Here is a 16,890-nt window from a genome sequence, read left to right on the forward strand (position 1 = left end):
AGAGGTGGACAGGGAGGATGTCGCCCCAGGGGCAGAGGGGCTCCAAGAAACTTTGGGTCCAGAGAACCTTTTTCTGAGTGGTCCCCACAGCAGCCCTGAGGGGTTGCCCGACTGCTCCACTCCGGAGGCAGTCGGGGGGCGTTTTTCGGAACACCTAGCGGCATGGGAGTCCATCACAACAGACCGCTGGGTGCTTCGCATCATATCCAGAGGGTACAAAATACCAATACTTCATGTCCCCCAATCCAAGAACCTCCCCGATGTACCACCCGATCAAAGGGAGGCCACAGCCGCAGAAATCCAGCAGCTGCTAAGAAAGAGCCATCCAGCCCGTCCCCCAAGACCAGCTCAGATTAGGGTTCTACTCCAGGTTCTTTTTGGTGCCAAAAAAGACTTGGGGACTTGAGACCCATCCTAGACCTTTCCCGCTTGAACCTGTCAGTAACCAAGGAAAAATTCCGAATGGTCACTCTTCAATCTATCCTCCCCCTTTTGAGGGAAAACGATTGGATGTGCTCTATAGACCTCAAGGATGCGTACCACATTTTAATGGGCAAACGATCCAGGAGGTTCCTTCGCTTCCGGCTGGGGGCCAGTCACTACCAGTTCAGGGTCCTTCCTTTTGGCCTCACCACAGCCCTCAGGGTGTTCACCAAGGTGTTAGCAGTGATTGCGGCCCACCTGAGACTCCAGGGAATACAGGTCTTTCCGTACCTGGACGACTGGCTCCTGACCGCACCAACAAGGCATCTACTTTGCTCAGCCAGAGACTTCTTTCTCCATCTAGCCCCACAATTAGGCATTACTATCAGCGTCGGCAAATCTCTACTGGCTCTGACGCAGGTCATAGAATTCATAGGTGCCAGAATAGACACCAGAGATTTGCGAGCCTTCCTAACTTCCGAGAGAATCCGGAACCTACAACTTCATGTGCGGGCTATCCTTCATTCAGAGGCTTCACCAGCGGAATTGGTCCTGAGGGCACTAGGCTCCATGGCGGCAGCGATTACGCTCCTTCCATGCGCCCGTTTGAACATGCAAGTACTGCAATGGACTCTCTTAATGCAATGGTCCTTCCTATCCCTTCCTCTCCACCATCCCATTGCTATCAGCAAGGCTTGCAGGAGGGCGCTACTACGGTGGCTGCAAGGATCAAACTTCCATACGGGCCGGCCCTTCTGCACCTCTCCTCCTCTCGCCACGGTGACCACGGACGCTTCCCGCCTCGGGGGGGGGGGGCATTATTCAGGCAGGACAGTCCAAGGCACGTGGAACGATACAGAGACCTCCCTGCATATCAACGTTCTGGAGATGAGAGTGGTGCTGTTGGCGTTGCAAGCCCTTCAGAGCTTCCTCCCCACAGGAACGATTGCAATTCAGTTGAACAACATGTCGGTGGTCTGGTATATCAACAAACGGGGGAACCAGATCTTACCCTCTATGCCGCGAAGCCATGAGAGTGTGGGAATGGGCGATCTCCACCAACCGCTTTCTGATTGCAACGCACATTCCGGGGAGGACCAACATCCTAGTGGACAAGCTCAGCCGCACCCTTCTTACCCCGTACGAGTGGTCTCTCAATCCTCTAGTAGCGAAGCAGATATTCGCAACATGGGGGCGACCCTGCTGCGATCTTTTTGCATCTCCATCAAACACCAAATGCGACAATTTCTTCGCTCTAATTCCCCCCTCCAGGGGAAACTCCAAGAGACGCTCTGGTGCATGCTTGGCCACCCGGTCTACTCTATGCCTGTCCTTCTCTACCAATGATGATACAACTCTTACAGAAAGCCTCGTGGTTGGGGAGCAAGATGATTCTCATTGCCCCATTCTGGCCTCGGCAAATTTGGTTCCCTTACCTGTGGTCTCACCTTGTGAATCACCCTTGGATTTTAGATCCCATTCCGGATCTCATCTCCCATCCGTTGGACTTACCAACTCCAAACCTGGACAATCTGAAACTTGACAGCTTGGTTGCTTCAGTCCCACTCCTAGTTAGGACTCCCGGTATCTCTTCACCAGTCAAAGCCATCCTCGTGGCAGCGCATAAGCCCTCCACCAGGAAAGTGTACTACAGTAAATGGAAACATTTTTCCATCTGGGCGGAGCACCACGATCTAGATCCCTTTACGGCTCCTCTTCCATCCATATTAGACTTCCTAACTGAACTCTTTCAGGAAGGCGCTAGTTGTTCAACTGTCAAAGTGCAATTGGCAGCCATATCTCATTACCATATGGGACATGATACAGGGCCCTTGATGTTGGCCAAATTGTGTAAAACCTTTCTCAAGGGCACCTTTTTACTTAGACCCCCTGTAAAAGAAGCCGTACCCCCCTGGGATCTTACATTAGTTCTTCAAGCCTTGACTGCTCCACCCTTTGAACCCGCTGCTTCAGTAGATCTCAAATTCTTGTCATGGAAAACAGCATTCCTTGTAGCCATTACTTCAGCGAAAAGAGTGTTGGAGCTTCAGGCTCTCTCTGTGAAACCTCCTTACCTGATCTTTCACCTCAGGATCAATCTCTCCTTTCTTCCCAAGATAGCATCAGAAACCAACATAAATCAATCCATAAATTTACCGGTTTTCTTCCCTAAATATCAGAATAAGGGAGAGTACAAGCTGCACTCATTGGATGTTCATAGGCAGCTTCGTTTTTATACTCATAGGACAGCTGGCCATAGACAATCTGACCAGCTGTTCATTTCCTTTGCCAAATTTAACTTGGGGAAAGCTATCTCTAAAGTATCTTTATCTCGCTGGATTTCCCAATGTATCCTGCTGGAGTATCAAGCCTCGGGTAGACCCGCACCAGAAGGAGTTCGTGCTCATTCCACCCGCTCCATTTCTACTTCTGCGGCCTTCAAGTCTAGAGTCCCATTGGATGATATTTGTTCTGCAGCCACTTGGGCTTCATCTCATACCTTTATTAACCACTACAAGCTAGACCTGCTTTCTAGAGGGAGAGCATCCTTTGGCTCTGCAGTGCTTCGTAATATCCTTCCATGATGGCCACCCAAGGTGCAGGTAGCTGGGGACTCTGTCCCACAGGTTGCTGACAAATGAACATCCTACTTCAGATTTAGAAGTTATGTACTCACCATAACGTTCCATCTGAGTAGGTAGTTCATTTGTCTGCAACCATTCCCCCCTGACCTTCTTCGGATCTACTAGTTGTTAGATATCCTTTGTTGGACATATATTGAGGGGCAAACTCTATCTGAGGTCATGGAGGGTTAGCAGGGGATTATGGGTGAAGGGAGGAGCTAGGAGCTCGGATCCATTAGCTTGAAACAAGTTGCCGGCTCGGATCCGATATCTGATCCGTAACCCACAGGTTGCAGACAAATGAACTACCTACTCAGATGGAACGTTATGGTGAGTACATAACTTCTAAATTTCTTGGCACTGAGCTTGAGCCCATGGCACTGGCACCAAGCATCTGTTTCTGCAAGTCCCCTTTGTAGAATATCCACGTCATTTGGGGATTCAGTAATGGCTCCCAGTTTGCAGTCATCTGCGAACGTTGTTAGCCAGAGTCCCTTAGTATTGGCTTGTACTTCGGAGAAGTAGATGCCAAACAAGAGTGGTCCCAGGACTGAACCCTGAGGCACTCCACTTGTCTGGAGCTGGCTACTTTTACAGTGTGGGTTCTGTCAGTAAGCCAGTTGGCAACCCATCGAGTGACGTAGGGATTAATGCCCAGCTTAGTAAGTTTATCTATGATTCCAGAGTGGGGGATGGTGTCACAGGCCTTGGCGGGGTCCAGATAGGCTGTGTGGACCACCTTACCCTTATCCACAGATCTGGAGACTGAATCAATCGGGTTCAGGAGACAAGATCGGCCCTTATCGAACCCAAACTGCAAGGGGTCCAGTGTTTTGAAGATTTCCACTGTCTTTGTTTATAAATTCCATGATAATACATTCCATGGCCTTGCAGATCAGGCTCGTCTGACTGGGGCGGTAGTTCTCGGGATCCAAGGTAGTTCCCACCTTGTGGAGTGGGATAACTGTAGCTGTGCACCACTCAGTGGGCATGAAGCCTGAGATGAGGCTATGATTAAATATGACACTTAACTGAGGTGCCAGTTCATTTTGTAGTTCATGTAGTACACAGACTGGGGTGTTGTCTGGTCCCATGGATGCTGTATTCTTGGCTTTGGAGAGTGAGTTTTTTTTTTTACCTGTGTGGCTATTACCGGAATTTGGCAGTCTTTCGGTATTGAGATGGGCCCTTTAGGAGGTGAGGGGGGGGTGACGTTTGCACTGAATCGATCTGCCGGGATATTGGCAATATCCTTGGGATCAGTGTATTTAATGCCATTCTGTTGTAGCTTAGAGCAGTTCTGAGCATTGTCATTTAGATTCTTAGCATAGCTATAGAATGCCTTGTGGTTGTCTTTGGAATCTTTGGCAATTTTATTTTCGTAATTAGCTTTGGAGGATTTTGAGGGATCTCAGCTTCTTACTCAGGCTGGCAAGGGATGTTTTTTGCATACTGGGATTTTCCTCTCTTCTGCAACAGTTTCTTCCTTTTGTTGTAAAGTTTGTTTATGGCAAGGGACCACTAGATTGGCTTCCTTTTTTTGGAGGAGAGTGTCTTGGTTCTATTGGGGGTGGCACGATTTATGGACGAGTGGATGTGCTCGTACAGTGCCTTAGTGTAGGATTCAGCAGTCGAACTTTCAGTTCCCGTCTGCATGGGTGTCATGAAGATTGTCACTTTTGACTTGAGTAGCATGAAGTTGGCTTTGGAGAAGTTTTTTATGGAGGTTTCCTTACTGGGGGGTGAGGGTAGGATGTGGATGTCAAGGGTGATTAGCTTATTGTCAGACCTGGCCAACGAGGGGGTGACCATAGGTGTGGATCATCAATTTACCATGTTGGTAATGACCAGGTCTAGGATATTGGAGCCCCTGGTTGGACTAAGGATTAGTAGATCCAGAGGGTTGGAATTTATGAATTCCAAAAACCGTTGGGCAAAGGTGTTGGTACAAGAGTAGTTTTCACAGTTAATGGCAGGGTAGTTGAAATCATCCAGTATTAGGGTGTTTGGTTGTATCTTAATATTTTCCAGTATGTTTAGAAAGGTGTAGTGAGATTCTTGGGGCATGGTGGGGGATCTGTAGAAAGCTACAGTTTGGATTGCAGTCTTACCTAGTGTTAGTTGCACCTGGAGAATTTCAGACGCACTGTGCTGGGCAACTAGCCTGGTGTTGACTATCCTTAGTGAATATGGACACTCTTCCACCTTTAGTGTTTCGGTCCTGGTTTGGTGGCCGAAAAGTGAGGTAAGAGTTGTAGCCTGGTATTGTAGGGGTGCTGTCTGGAGACTTGAACCAGGTCTCAATTACTGCACAGATATCGATGTTCTCCATTTTTAGAAGTGCCTTGAGAGAGAGTGCATTTTGAAGTTTAGACTTCTAGCATCACCTTCAGATTTTGCATGCTTGTACCTGTTAGGGTGGCGGTTTTGTCCTTTTGAACTTAAAGGCACTATAGCGGTGGCAAAAGCCTTAGCCAGTAACCCAAATCCCAGGGGCGACAGGTGAAAACCATCTCTGGCAAAGCATCGTGGTCTGTCGATCATGTCATCCCAGGCAGACGGATACTGGATCCTCTTTGAATGATACCAGAACCTTAGACAATTGTTGAAGTCAATCATTTTGTATTTTATACTGTGGTATCATTCTGGGCAAAGGCAGGTTGCTACTCAGGGCTAGGGTCATACCTGCCTGGTCTACATGATCCGAAAGCTCTTCATGTAGTCCAGGGAGGTACGTCTCAAGTCATTCACTCCAACATGGACAATGACAGATTCATATTTGTACTTGTGGAATGACTTGAATGCATGCTGGGTTCCTGGCATTCTTCCGGTATTGTGATTGGTCCTTTTGTGGTGAGGGGTAGAGTTGGCACTGAATCTGTTGGCCAGTATGTTGGCAATATCTGTTGGCTCAGTATAGGAGGTACCATTGTGCAGTAACTCGGAGCAAATCTGCGTATTGCCGTGGAGGTTCTTGATATAACTGTAGAAGGCTTTGTGATTGTTTTTAGTGTCTGCCGCAATGCTGCCTTCATAGCTGGCTTTGAAGGATTTAATGAGGGATCTCAAATTTTTGTTGAGGCTAATAAGGAAGTTTTTCCACTCTCTTGGGACTTCACCTTTTTCTGCAACAGTTTCTTCCTTCTTTTGTAGAGTTTATTAATGGCAGGGGACCACCAGATTGGATTCCTTTTTTTGGAGGAAAGCGTCTTGGTTCTGTTGGGTATGGCTAGTTCCATGCATTTATGTACATGTTCGTACAGTGCACTGGTGTATGATTCGGCAGTCCTGCATCTATTTTCAATTGGCATGGGTGCAGTGAAGTTAGCCGCCTCTGTTTTTAGGAGCCCAATGTCCGCTTTGGAGACGTTTTTCAAGGTAGCTACCTTGTGGGTGTGTGTGGTGAGATGTGATTCCATGGTGATTAGTTTTATGGTCGGGTCTGACCATGGAGGGATTGACTATTGGTGTAGAGCAATGGTCGCCCATGTTAGTAATAACCAGGTCAAGGATGTTGTTTCCTCTAGTTGGGGTCAGAATGAGCTGGTACAGGGCATTGGAATTGATGAATTCCAAGAAGCGTTGGGCCAGTGTACTGGTGCTTTGTGTAGTTTTCCCAGTTGATGGATGGGTAGTTGAAGTCTTCTAGTATGAGAGTGTTGGGTTGAACCTTGATAGATTCCAGGGTGCTTAGGAACGTGGAGTGAGAGTCTAGTGACATGGTTTGGGACCTGTAGAAGGCTATGACCTGGATTGCGGTCTTACCCAATATTAGTTGTACCTGAAGTATCTCCGATGCGTTATGTTGGGCTACTAGTCTGGAAGTGTGCATATCCTTTATGAATATGGAGACACCATCACCTTTGGAGCTTCGATCCATGTTTCGGGGCCGAAATGTATGAAACGAGTTGTAGCCTGATAGCGCAGGGGTGCTTTCTGACACTTTAAACCGGGTCTGTGTTACAGCACAAATGTAGATGTTCTCCATTTTGAGGAGTGCTTTGAGAGAGTGCATCTTGAGGTTTAGACTTCTAGCGTTGAGCAGCATGACCCTCAGAGTGCATTTATTTATAGCTGTTATGATGGCAATTTGGTCTTTGGAACACTGCCTAAAAAGGCACTATAGGGGTGGCAGAAGCCTTAGCCAATAACTGGAAACCCAGGGGTGACAGATGCAAGCCATCTCTGGCAAAGCATCGAGGTCCGTCAGTCATGTCATCCCAAGCAGACAGATACTGGATCCCCTTAGAATGACACCAGGAACATAGCCAATTGTTGAAGTCAATCATTTTTTGTTTGTACTGCGGTATCATTCTGGGTGACAGTAGGATACTGCACAGGGCTAGGGTCATAACCTGCCTGGGCCACATAATCCGAGAGCTCCACTGTCTCTTTTCATGTAGTCCAGGAGCTCCACTGTCTCTTTTCATGTAGTCCAGGGAGGTGTGTCTCAGGTCATTCACACCCACATAGACAATGACAGAGTCTTACTTGTACTTGTGAAGTGACCTGAGTGCGTGTGTTGTCAGATTCTGGCACCTGATAGCTGACTGTTAACTTCTCCTTATTCAACCTAGTGAGTGGGGTATCTGTTTGCCACACTATTGAGTCACCTATGATTAGTGTATTGGGCAGGGTGTTTAACCTTAGGGCTTAGGTTGAGGGGCACACTGTGGAGGTGAGCTATGTATCGTGTGGTTTGTACTGTGTTGTGGTGGTAGAGTGCGTTTCTGTCCTGGAGGTCTCTGCTGTTTGGGTACATTTTGAGGCCTCTGTGAAGGTGGGTGTGTGGTTTGTGTTTTTATGTGAGAGCTGTGATGGTGGGTGTTCTGGAGGGTTGTGTGTTCTGTGTAGTGTGGTGCAGTTGTTAACCTTCTCTTGACCAGCTAGTCCAGTGTTGGCTGGAGAGTGCATAGCTTCCAATTTGGTGATATAAGTGCATAAGTACTGGAGTTATTTCCATGAAGAATGACTAGTGCTGATGCCTCTTAGGTGTGCTACAACAGTTGCTACAAAAACCCGTTGAAGTGCAAAGTGATTAAGCTATTTGAAGTGCACGAGAGAGAGGAAGAACTAGCGAGATCTAAGGGAAAAACTGAAGAGCAGACTTTCCGGCACCAGTAATAGTTTACCTTAGCTCGGTGCCACTGCTAAACAAGTGTAAATCCGCATAAATGTGGGCTTTTAAACCAGAAAGTTGAAAGGGATGGAAAAATTGCCCAAATGTCCTATAAACTACAATTTCTGGGCCAGAAACCACTCCTCTTGTGATAGGCTACTTGGTGCTTACCACTCCCACTGACAAGCTAGAAGGCTTCCCTCCAACACAGAAAGGATTACAGGGGGCTCAGAAGCTTACAAACAGTATTGGATACAGCAAATCTGTATCTGGACTAGAACTTTTTTTTTTTTTTTTTTTAATACAGAAAAGCAGCTAAAACAGCAGTAAAAACATTTCAAATTCGGTGCAAACTAGCATGTGTAGCAATATTAAAACAAATGCAGTTTAAATAAATGCAATTAAATTAAAACGACTAAGTGCAGAAAGCAGTAAATTTAGGAAAAAATCAGAATGGAGGCACTTAGAGTATCGGAAAACAATGCCAGCAAATAAATCAGTCAAGCAAAAAAGTGCCAAAAAGTATACTTGTCAGCTCTATGTTTCCAGATTGTTTGAGAAGCACATGCAGTCAGAACACAAGGAGATTCTAGCAATGGTATGCAGGACTTTATGGAGATAAGGTTTTAAGGGTTTGTCCACAAGAGTTTAGACCCAAAGAACCTTCTTAAATGTAAATTAACTCACCTGAAGCACAAGTGCTAAGACCAAAGTTTAAAATGCTTAGTATAACAGATACATTTAATTAGGCTACTAACAAGCAGTATTAAATGCAGCAGAATAAAAGCACTTGTAACACTTAAGAGCACACAGCAAAAATAAGGTAGTGTGAAGAACACAATTACGGTAAAAGCAGTTGAATAAATAGTGTACAATTTTTTTTTTATTTTTTTAAATTGGAGAGGGAGGAAACAGAAGTGTTCAAAGTCAAAGCAGCAAGGGGGTAGTCCTACCCAAATAATTTCACTGCACTATGTTGAGTGATCAAATGAGATTGGACTGGGAACAGTGACCAATATCAGATTTACAGAAGGGACGAGCAAATCCAACGCTACCAAGTTTAAGACTACAAAGAATGCTTGGGTGGGAGGACGGGAAAAAAACAGTGCAGACAACAACAAAGGACAGAAACAATACAGCAAATAATACAAATAATAAAGCAAATGTATAAATACAGCACAGTGCAAACTGAGTTGCAGAAAGTGTACCTCTCAGTTTGGAATATCAGGTGGGAAAAGATTCCAACTCTGCTCACAGTCAAGAGAATTTAGCTTTCTGCTATATCAGCTCTGCACAAATTCACAGAAATTGTGTAATTTCTTTAGTCATTATTTGATTGTCAGGGAATGATCAGTTACTGGATACACATGTCTTTACCCCATGAAGATTGCTGCAGGACTCTTAATCCATTAAAGTATTATTGTTAATATACAGGTTGAGTGTTTTCAAGTAGGTGAGGGTAGTGGTTATTTTCTTGTAACTGTCTTTTTGTTTTCAGTCTTACTGCTGTGCTGTTTATATAATGCATGCAATGTTGTATCTTGTAGCAGTTATAAAAAAGTTACTTTTTGCATAGTTTTCTACACACTATATATTGTGGTAGTGCTTTATTTTAAAATTTCCATAATTTTGAGGCATTTATGGTTGAATGGCAGTTTTTTAATTGCCTTGTCAAAACTAGTACAATATACTTGTTTTTTTTTCTGTGTTTTGTGTGGCCTGGTATTAATTGTGCTGTGTGTAGGGTTGCCACCTTTTTAAATGCCCAAAGTGGGACATTTTTGGTACAAACATCAGATTTTGCAGGCCAAAACATACTCACGGCCAGTACAAAGGACAGAACTTCCCTTTTTTGCCTAAATAAAAGGTTATTCTTGTAGCATTTTTGTTGCTTATTCTGTTTCTTATAACATTTAGGTGTTTCAGATACAGAATAACTGTTTTATGCAACTATCGCATAAAATATAGGAACTAATTCTGTCCAAAAATCTCAGGACAATTCACATTTTTACACTTTTTTAGCAGGACACAACTGCCCAAAGAGGGACTGTCCCTCGTAAAGTGGGACAGGTGGTAACCCTAGCTGTGTGCTGTTGGATAGTGGTAAGATGTAAGATGGGAATTGCATTGATAGCCTGTGATAAACAGCACTGCTGGTAATTATTGAAAAAAATACTGCGAAATTGATGCTTACTGTTTGACTGCATACCGCAGATTATTTCTTTCATTCTGTTTTTCATGTCTCCACAGACCCAGCAGTCTAAATTTATGAACTGGCAAGCAGATGCAGAGTACAGAGGAGATAATTACACAGCTGCTCTGACGTTGGGGAATCCCGATATCTTTGTAGACTCAGGTAAGGATATCATAATGCAGAACATCTTTTGAACTTAGTGCAGCAGATACATGTAGATGATGAACAAAATGAGACAAGTTAGTGAGTACCAGAAGCTGAACAGTTTTACACGTTCTTGGAAAATGTAGACAAGCTCTTAATGTTGCCTATCTAGTAAGGCCCATAGTTATTGAAATGAAGGCAAGCTTTACATTTTGGGTTTAGTTTCCTTGTCTGTGAGCAGTGTGGCTAAAAGTGCACAGTAGAAATGGATATTTTTTTTGTAATGGGCACAGCCTCTGACAACCCTCACATAGAAGGAGCAGTGATCCCTGCAAATCATTTAACATAGCCACCTCCAAGGTTGCTCTGTCTCACTGGGGGGAGGTGAAGGAGCATTTTAAAGGCTGTACCATCAGTCAGGGTGTAGTTTAGTTGTGCTGACTCCTGTCCTGCAATAGTAGATGTTAACTGCTTGGAGTAACAGTTGATGCAAGTTGCATGTACATGTAATACAGCTTTCTCCATTTTTTATAAAATAAGCATGACATTATTTTGTTGTGAATTTTTGTACTTTTGAAACTTGTGCTTTTTGCCCACATTTTTGGGGAGCATGGCTTAGCAGTGTACTCTGTAGATAAGGGTTCACCCTAATCTGATTTTATTTCAATTTATTGTTTTGCTTGTGTATGCTGTCTTTTTCAGCATTATTTTTACTGTTAATTGTGTTGTGCCTTTGGCCTAGATCATGGTTGAAATGTATCCCTCAGTTTCTATACCCACCAAATTACCTTGTGCCATTTAATTTTATTTAAGTAGTAGCTGAGACTTAACTGAGCTCTGTTTCAAAGTGTGTTCTGTTAGTGGAATTCTTTCTTAGAATACCAGTATATGACAAGACCCAGAAACAAGAAAGAGGAATAAGGCTTGAATAGAAGTAGTATTTGCATGTAGTAGTATTTATTTCAGTATTGTATAATATGCTTTTTGTTGCATATACATGCTTATTAACAATTCCTATAAAGGTAAGCCATCTAAGTAGAAGATCTGGAAATAATAATGTTGCATGTAATAGTTCATAGATATTCCAAGGCTGCTGAGTCTCGTGACCATTCCCTCCTTGCTATTACCCTGCTTTAGTCAGCACTTCCTTCCTCCAGGAGGGCCATGTCAGTCAATCCTGGAGTGAATTTGTAGATAGTCATATAGTTTGTTTAAAGGAAGATAGAGGGGCCACACTTCTTTAACATGCAAGGAGAGGTTTATTGCTACTGTCCACCCTGATCTAGCTCATTCATCGTGATGGTTCACATTGACATCCTTTCTGGCTGGTCAGCAGCTAATACACTGCCCTTAAACCAGCCTTTTTCCAGCCAGGTGTACTCCCATCCTTTTATGCCGCATCCAAATTGTGTGTATTGTCCTTCTGCTCATTGATGTCTGTCCATTCTATTTGCTTCTGTTCAGCTGTTAGGGTGTGCACATCCATCCAGCCTGTCTCCCCCTACTAGAATATGCACATCCACCTCTCTTTGCTTGTAATGTTTTGTGCTCATGTGCTCCCACTGTCTACCATTTTTCACTTTGTCCCCATTTCCCTATCACACTTCCCCATAATTCCTGTTTCAATATAGATGTATAAAATGGGGTATCTAGCATTACTATAAAATGTCCAACTCCCCCCACCTAATTTTCCTTTATGGTATGGATATCCCTGCTTGCTGCATTCCCCTGTTTCATTCTATCCTTTACACCCTTTCCTCCCTTTTCATGGATCCAATGTAAAGATGAATGAACAAAATGCATTGGGTATTCGCATTGTAAAGTATTGCTTATTCAGCGTTTGCCAGCAGCCTGCTGTAGTATGTGTTATCGTGTGCCACCTGCAGCTGCTTAATCTCATGAGGTTCATTCCAGCCATAGCTGCTCTGCTCTTCTGTGATTGGTTTGCAACTTTTGAATACTGTTCTGATTTCTACATCAGAGCACATCTAGCTGCCCAAGTACACAGTTGTCACCATTTGTTACAGATGTTCTCATATTTATCATCCCTTCCTCCTTTGTAACTACTAATAGCAAACTATGCTCTCTGTTAATGCACAGCTTTATTGTTTTGTATTATAGCAATAACCCACGCCTGGGTGTGGATAATGCTGGATTTACCCACGGTTGGCATAATTTGGTCACGAGGGCGAAGCCCGAGTGGCCAAACAAAGCCAACCGTGGGTAAATCCAGCATTAGCCACACCCAGAAGTGGGTTATTGCTATTATACAATAACATTATTTAAGAAAAAAAATAATTACTTTTCTTAAATAATGGCATTGTATAATGCCTCCTTGCTGCCCTTCCGCAGCAGACTGTCTGGTATTCTGCAGCAGTTCTGATGTACTGCGCATGCGTATGCCTACGCAGTACATCAGAGCTGTGGGCAAAAGCAACAGAGAAAGCAAGATCTCCGTTGCTTTTTATTTTTTCGCTATGTTAAATGGGTTTAACTTAGCGAGACAGCTTTAAAAAAAAAAGCCAACGGAGAATCTCCGTAGCTTTTTTTAAAGCTGTCTTGGTATGTTAAACCCATTTAACATAGCGAGACAGTTTTGAAAAAAGCAACGGAGAAAGCAAAATCTCCGTTGCTTTTTACAAACTGTTTCGCTATGTTAAATGGGTTTAACATAGCGAGACAGCTTTAAAATAAGCAACAGAGATCTCTGTTGCTTATTTTAAAGCTGTCTCGCTATGTTAAACCCATTTAACATAGCAAGACAGGCTTAAAAAAAAAGCAACGGAGAAAAAAAGATCTCCGTTGCTTTTTACACACTGTCTCACTATGTTAAAGGAGTTTAACAGCGAGACAGCTCAAAAAAAAAAGCAATGGAGATCTCCGTTGCTTTTTTTTAAACCTGTCTCGCTATGTTAAACTCCTTTAACATAGCGAGACAGTGTTTTAAAAAAGACTTATACTAATGGAAAAAGTCCGGGCGACCGGACCTTTTTCCATTAGTATAAGTCGATTTACAACATGCACGCTGACCGATCAGCGTGCACGTTTTAGAATATTAATGGGGGGCCATGGTATAATAAGTGTGTTTTACTCTTATGTTTCTGTATTTAATATTGCAATGTTTTGGCAATTTAGTTATCTTTTGTTAAAAAACCTCTATGCTAATTTTCTTTTACGTTTGTGGAGATTTTCTCCCCAGGCCTCTGCTGATCTACTGAAAAAGAGCTATTGCTCAGTCGGATATTCCTGGTCAACAAATGTCAAATAAATAAATTTAAATTTTGGATAGTAATTTTTACTTAAATTTTAGTGCGTTTCCATTATGTGGTTTTGGGTTAGAGACAGGTTGCATGGAACACACGAGCTGGGCTGAGGTGAATGTCTGCTCACTGTGATGGACACCACAAAAGCAGCACCTTGTCACCTGAATCTATCACAGTGCTGACTGTAACACCGATCATTGCTTGGCTGGCAGCCAGGTGAGTCTCCAGCCCAAACGAATCTACCATTCAAAGCAGAAATCACACACTTGTATCAAAACTGCCAGGACATCAGTGCCAGACCTGCTTTAGTGCTGTGCTGATAGTATTGTAGCGGCTGTCAAGGACTGTCCACAAAGCAGTGCTGAAGTGAGGTGGAACCACATCTATGACACCATGTACAACTCCGCCATGGAATCTTTGGCAAAAAAGAGAGAATTCAGATTGGTTTGAAACATGAATCATTGAGATCGAACCAGCACTCTCAGCCAAGTGAGCAGCACTGCTCAACTACAAGAGGAAGCCTTCAGAGGCAACTCTAGCTGCACTTAGAAGGCCAGAAACCATGCTTGAGGATCATTCAACAATGTGCCAATGACTACTGGCTGAACTTCTGTTACAGCATCCAAGTTTGACTTTGGCAACATTCGTGCCACATATGAGGGCATAAAGAAATCCTTCAGTCCCCAGTAAAGCCAAGATTACATCCCTAAAGTCCGTCTCGGGTAAAGTCCTTTCAGACCGAGGCAAACAGATGGAGAGATGTGCAGAACATTACCAGGAGCTCTACTTAAAGGAGACTATTGTCGCTGATACAGCAGTTGAAAACATAACTTCCCTTCCTATTATGGAAAGAGCTTGACAATTCTCCCTCTGTAGAGGAGCTTAGCAAAGCCATCGACTCCCTTGCCTGCAGTAAAGCTCCAGGAAAAGATGGCATTTCTCCAGAGGCCAACAAAGTTGGCAAGACTCTTCTCGACCACCTGCAGGAGCTTTTGTTACAATGTTAGCAGGAAGGAACAGGGCCCCAGGATATGCGTGATGCTGACATCACATTGCACAAGAACAAAGGAGACTGAACTGACTTCAGCAACTACCGTGAGATATCCCTCTTCAGCATTGTTTTGAAGGCCTTCACCCACGTAGCTCTGAACAGGCTGAAATCACTCGTGGAATGTGTTTGTCCAGAAGCGCTGTGTGGATTTAGAGCGGGAAGGTCCATGATCAACATTATCTTCTCACTTAGGCAGCTGTAAGAAAAGTGCTGTAAGAAAAGTGCCGCAAGCAAAGTAAACCATTGTACATCATCTTCATTGATTCTAACTAAGGCATTTGTCATGGTTAGCAGGAAATAACTCCTCACCATGCTACCGAGGATTGGATGTCCCCTTAAACTCCTGAAGATAATTACATGTTTTCATAAGGATATGCAAGCCGTGATAGAATATGATGGTTCATCATCAGACCCATTTCCTCTCAGAAGCAGAGTGAAGCAAGGATGTGTACTTGCTTCATCACTCTAAGGCATCTTTTTCTCTCTGTGCTGCTGTCCCATGCCTTTAATGAGTCCAAAGACTGGTGTGTACATGTACACCAGAAGCGTTGGTAATCCCTTCCGCCTTGCACACCTTTGAGCAAAAACCAAGGTGTGGGCAGTATTGATCAGACAGATGCTGTTTGCAGATGATAATGCCCTGACTGCTCACACTGAGGAAGCACTACAGTGGCTGTGAATCCTTCACTGGTGATTGCAGAAATTTTTAGCCTCACAATCAGCCTCAAGAAGACCAACACCATGGGAAAGGATATCAGTGGCACCCCTCCCACCCCCGCACATCTTCATCGGTGATCTCACACTCAAGGTGGTGAAGGATTTCACTTACCTGGGCTCCACTTTTGCCAGCAATCTCTCCCTGGACACCGAGCTGAATACCCAGATTGGTAATGCAGCAACAGCAATGGCATGCTTATCAGCGAAGGTCTGGCATAATTACAAACTGAATAAAACAATAGAACTACTGAAACAGTCAACAACAAAAATAAAGTCCTCAAACACTGTTTCAATAAGGCAGGATGCCAAGGTCCATTTTCAAGGAATGAAAGTATCCCAAAGTGTTCGCACCACACGTCCAAGAGTAACAAATATATAAGAGGTAGCTTACGATAAATAATTTTATTATTTTAAAATTAATAAAAACAATACGAAATGTTGAGCGCTTTCATCTACACCCAGTAGACTTCATCAGAACATTTCTCCATATAAAAAATCAGCCCTTATATACACAGGTTGAACCAATTACCATATAATAACAATTAGTTGCAAACTGTTAAAATAATTAACCCTAATAATGCTACCTCACCTCTTGCAACAATGGTTAGATACATGAAACAAACTAATAAAAACCTAAAACTACTAAGTATTACTATGTGTGAAGCATTATGCAGAATATTCATTATACATAAATAATCAACATTCAAGTATAGAAAAATTCACTCTGGTCTCTCATCAAAAGGCCAAATAATTTTTTGTATACAACAAATATGATCACATTGGGACATACAAAAGCATGAATATGAATGTAAAAAAATTAATAATATAATTCCTAACTAAAGCAGACACCTTCTAACACAAACAATGTCTCACATAACATTGTTTTCTAATATGGGCTTAATTGAGATGTGTTCATTTATCCCAGGCAGTACGGACGCATTTAACTTGATCTGCCACCATACCTCTCTCTCCCCTAATTTTTTCTTAACACATCCACCCCTTACATTTGGATATACAACTTCTAATATCCCAAATAGGAATTTATCACAATTCTCACTATTCTTAAGGTGCTTACTTAATGCATTTTTTTCGTCCCCTTTTTTGACATAATAGTAATGATCATATATTCTCTTACGAAGACATCTATCTGTCTTCCCAACGTAAAAACATGCGCAGTGTGGGCAGGTGGCTAAATATACTATATGCGAAGTTCTACAATTCCCCTTTTTAAATTTTATACTTGTAGTATTTATATCCTGCAATACTATACAATTGCTGCTAACAATATACTTACACTGGTTGCATGTTCCACATTTTTGTGTGCCAATACAGTTGTCCTTACTTCCTAACGTAAC

The 16,890-nt window shown here is 43.2% G+C and overlaps 1 protein-coding gene across 1 annotated transcript in view; it reads left to right on the forward strand.

Moving 5' to 3' along the window:
- Nucleotides 1-16,890, forward strand: part of TOMM40 (translocase of outer mitochondrial membrane 40) — a 278,102-nt gene that overhangs the window by 173,502 nt on the left and 87,710 nt on the right. Inside the window, exon 6 of the mRNA XM_044080684.1 lies at nucleotides 10,417-10,522. Coding sequence (XP_043936619.1) covers nucleotides 10,417-10,522 — 106 coding nt within the window. The remainder of the gene's footprint in view (nucleotides 1-10,416; nucleotides 10,523-16,890) is intronic.

The sequence above is a fragment of the Protopterus annectens genome, chromosome 8.part0 (genome assembly GCF_019279795.1).
Source record: "Protopterus annectens isolate FY-2018-M chromosome 8.part0, PAN1.0, whole genome shotgun sequence".
In the NCBI taxonomy this organism is placed as follows: Eukaryota; Metazoa; Chordata; order Ceratodontiformes; family Protopteridae; genus Protopterus; species Protopterus annectens.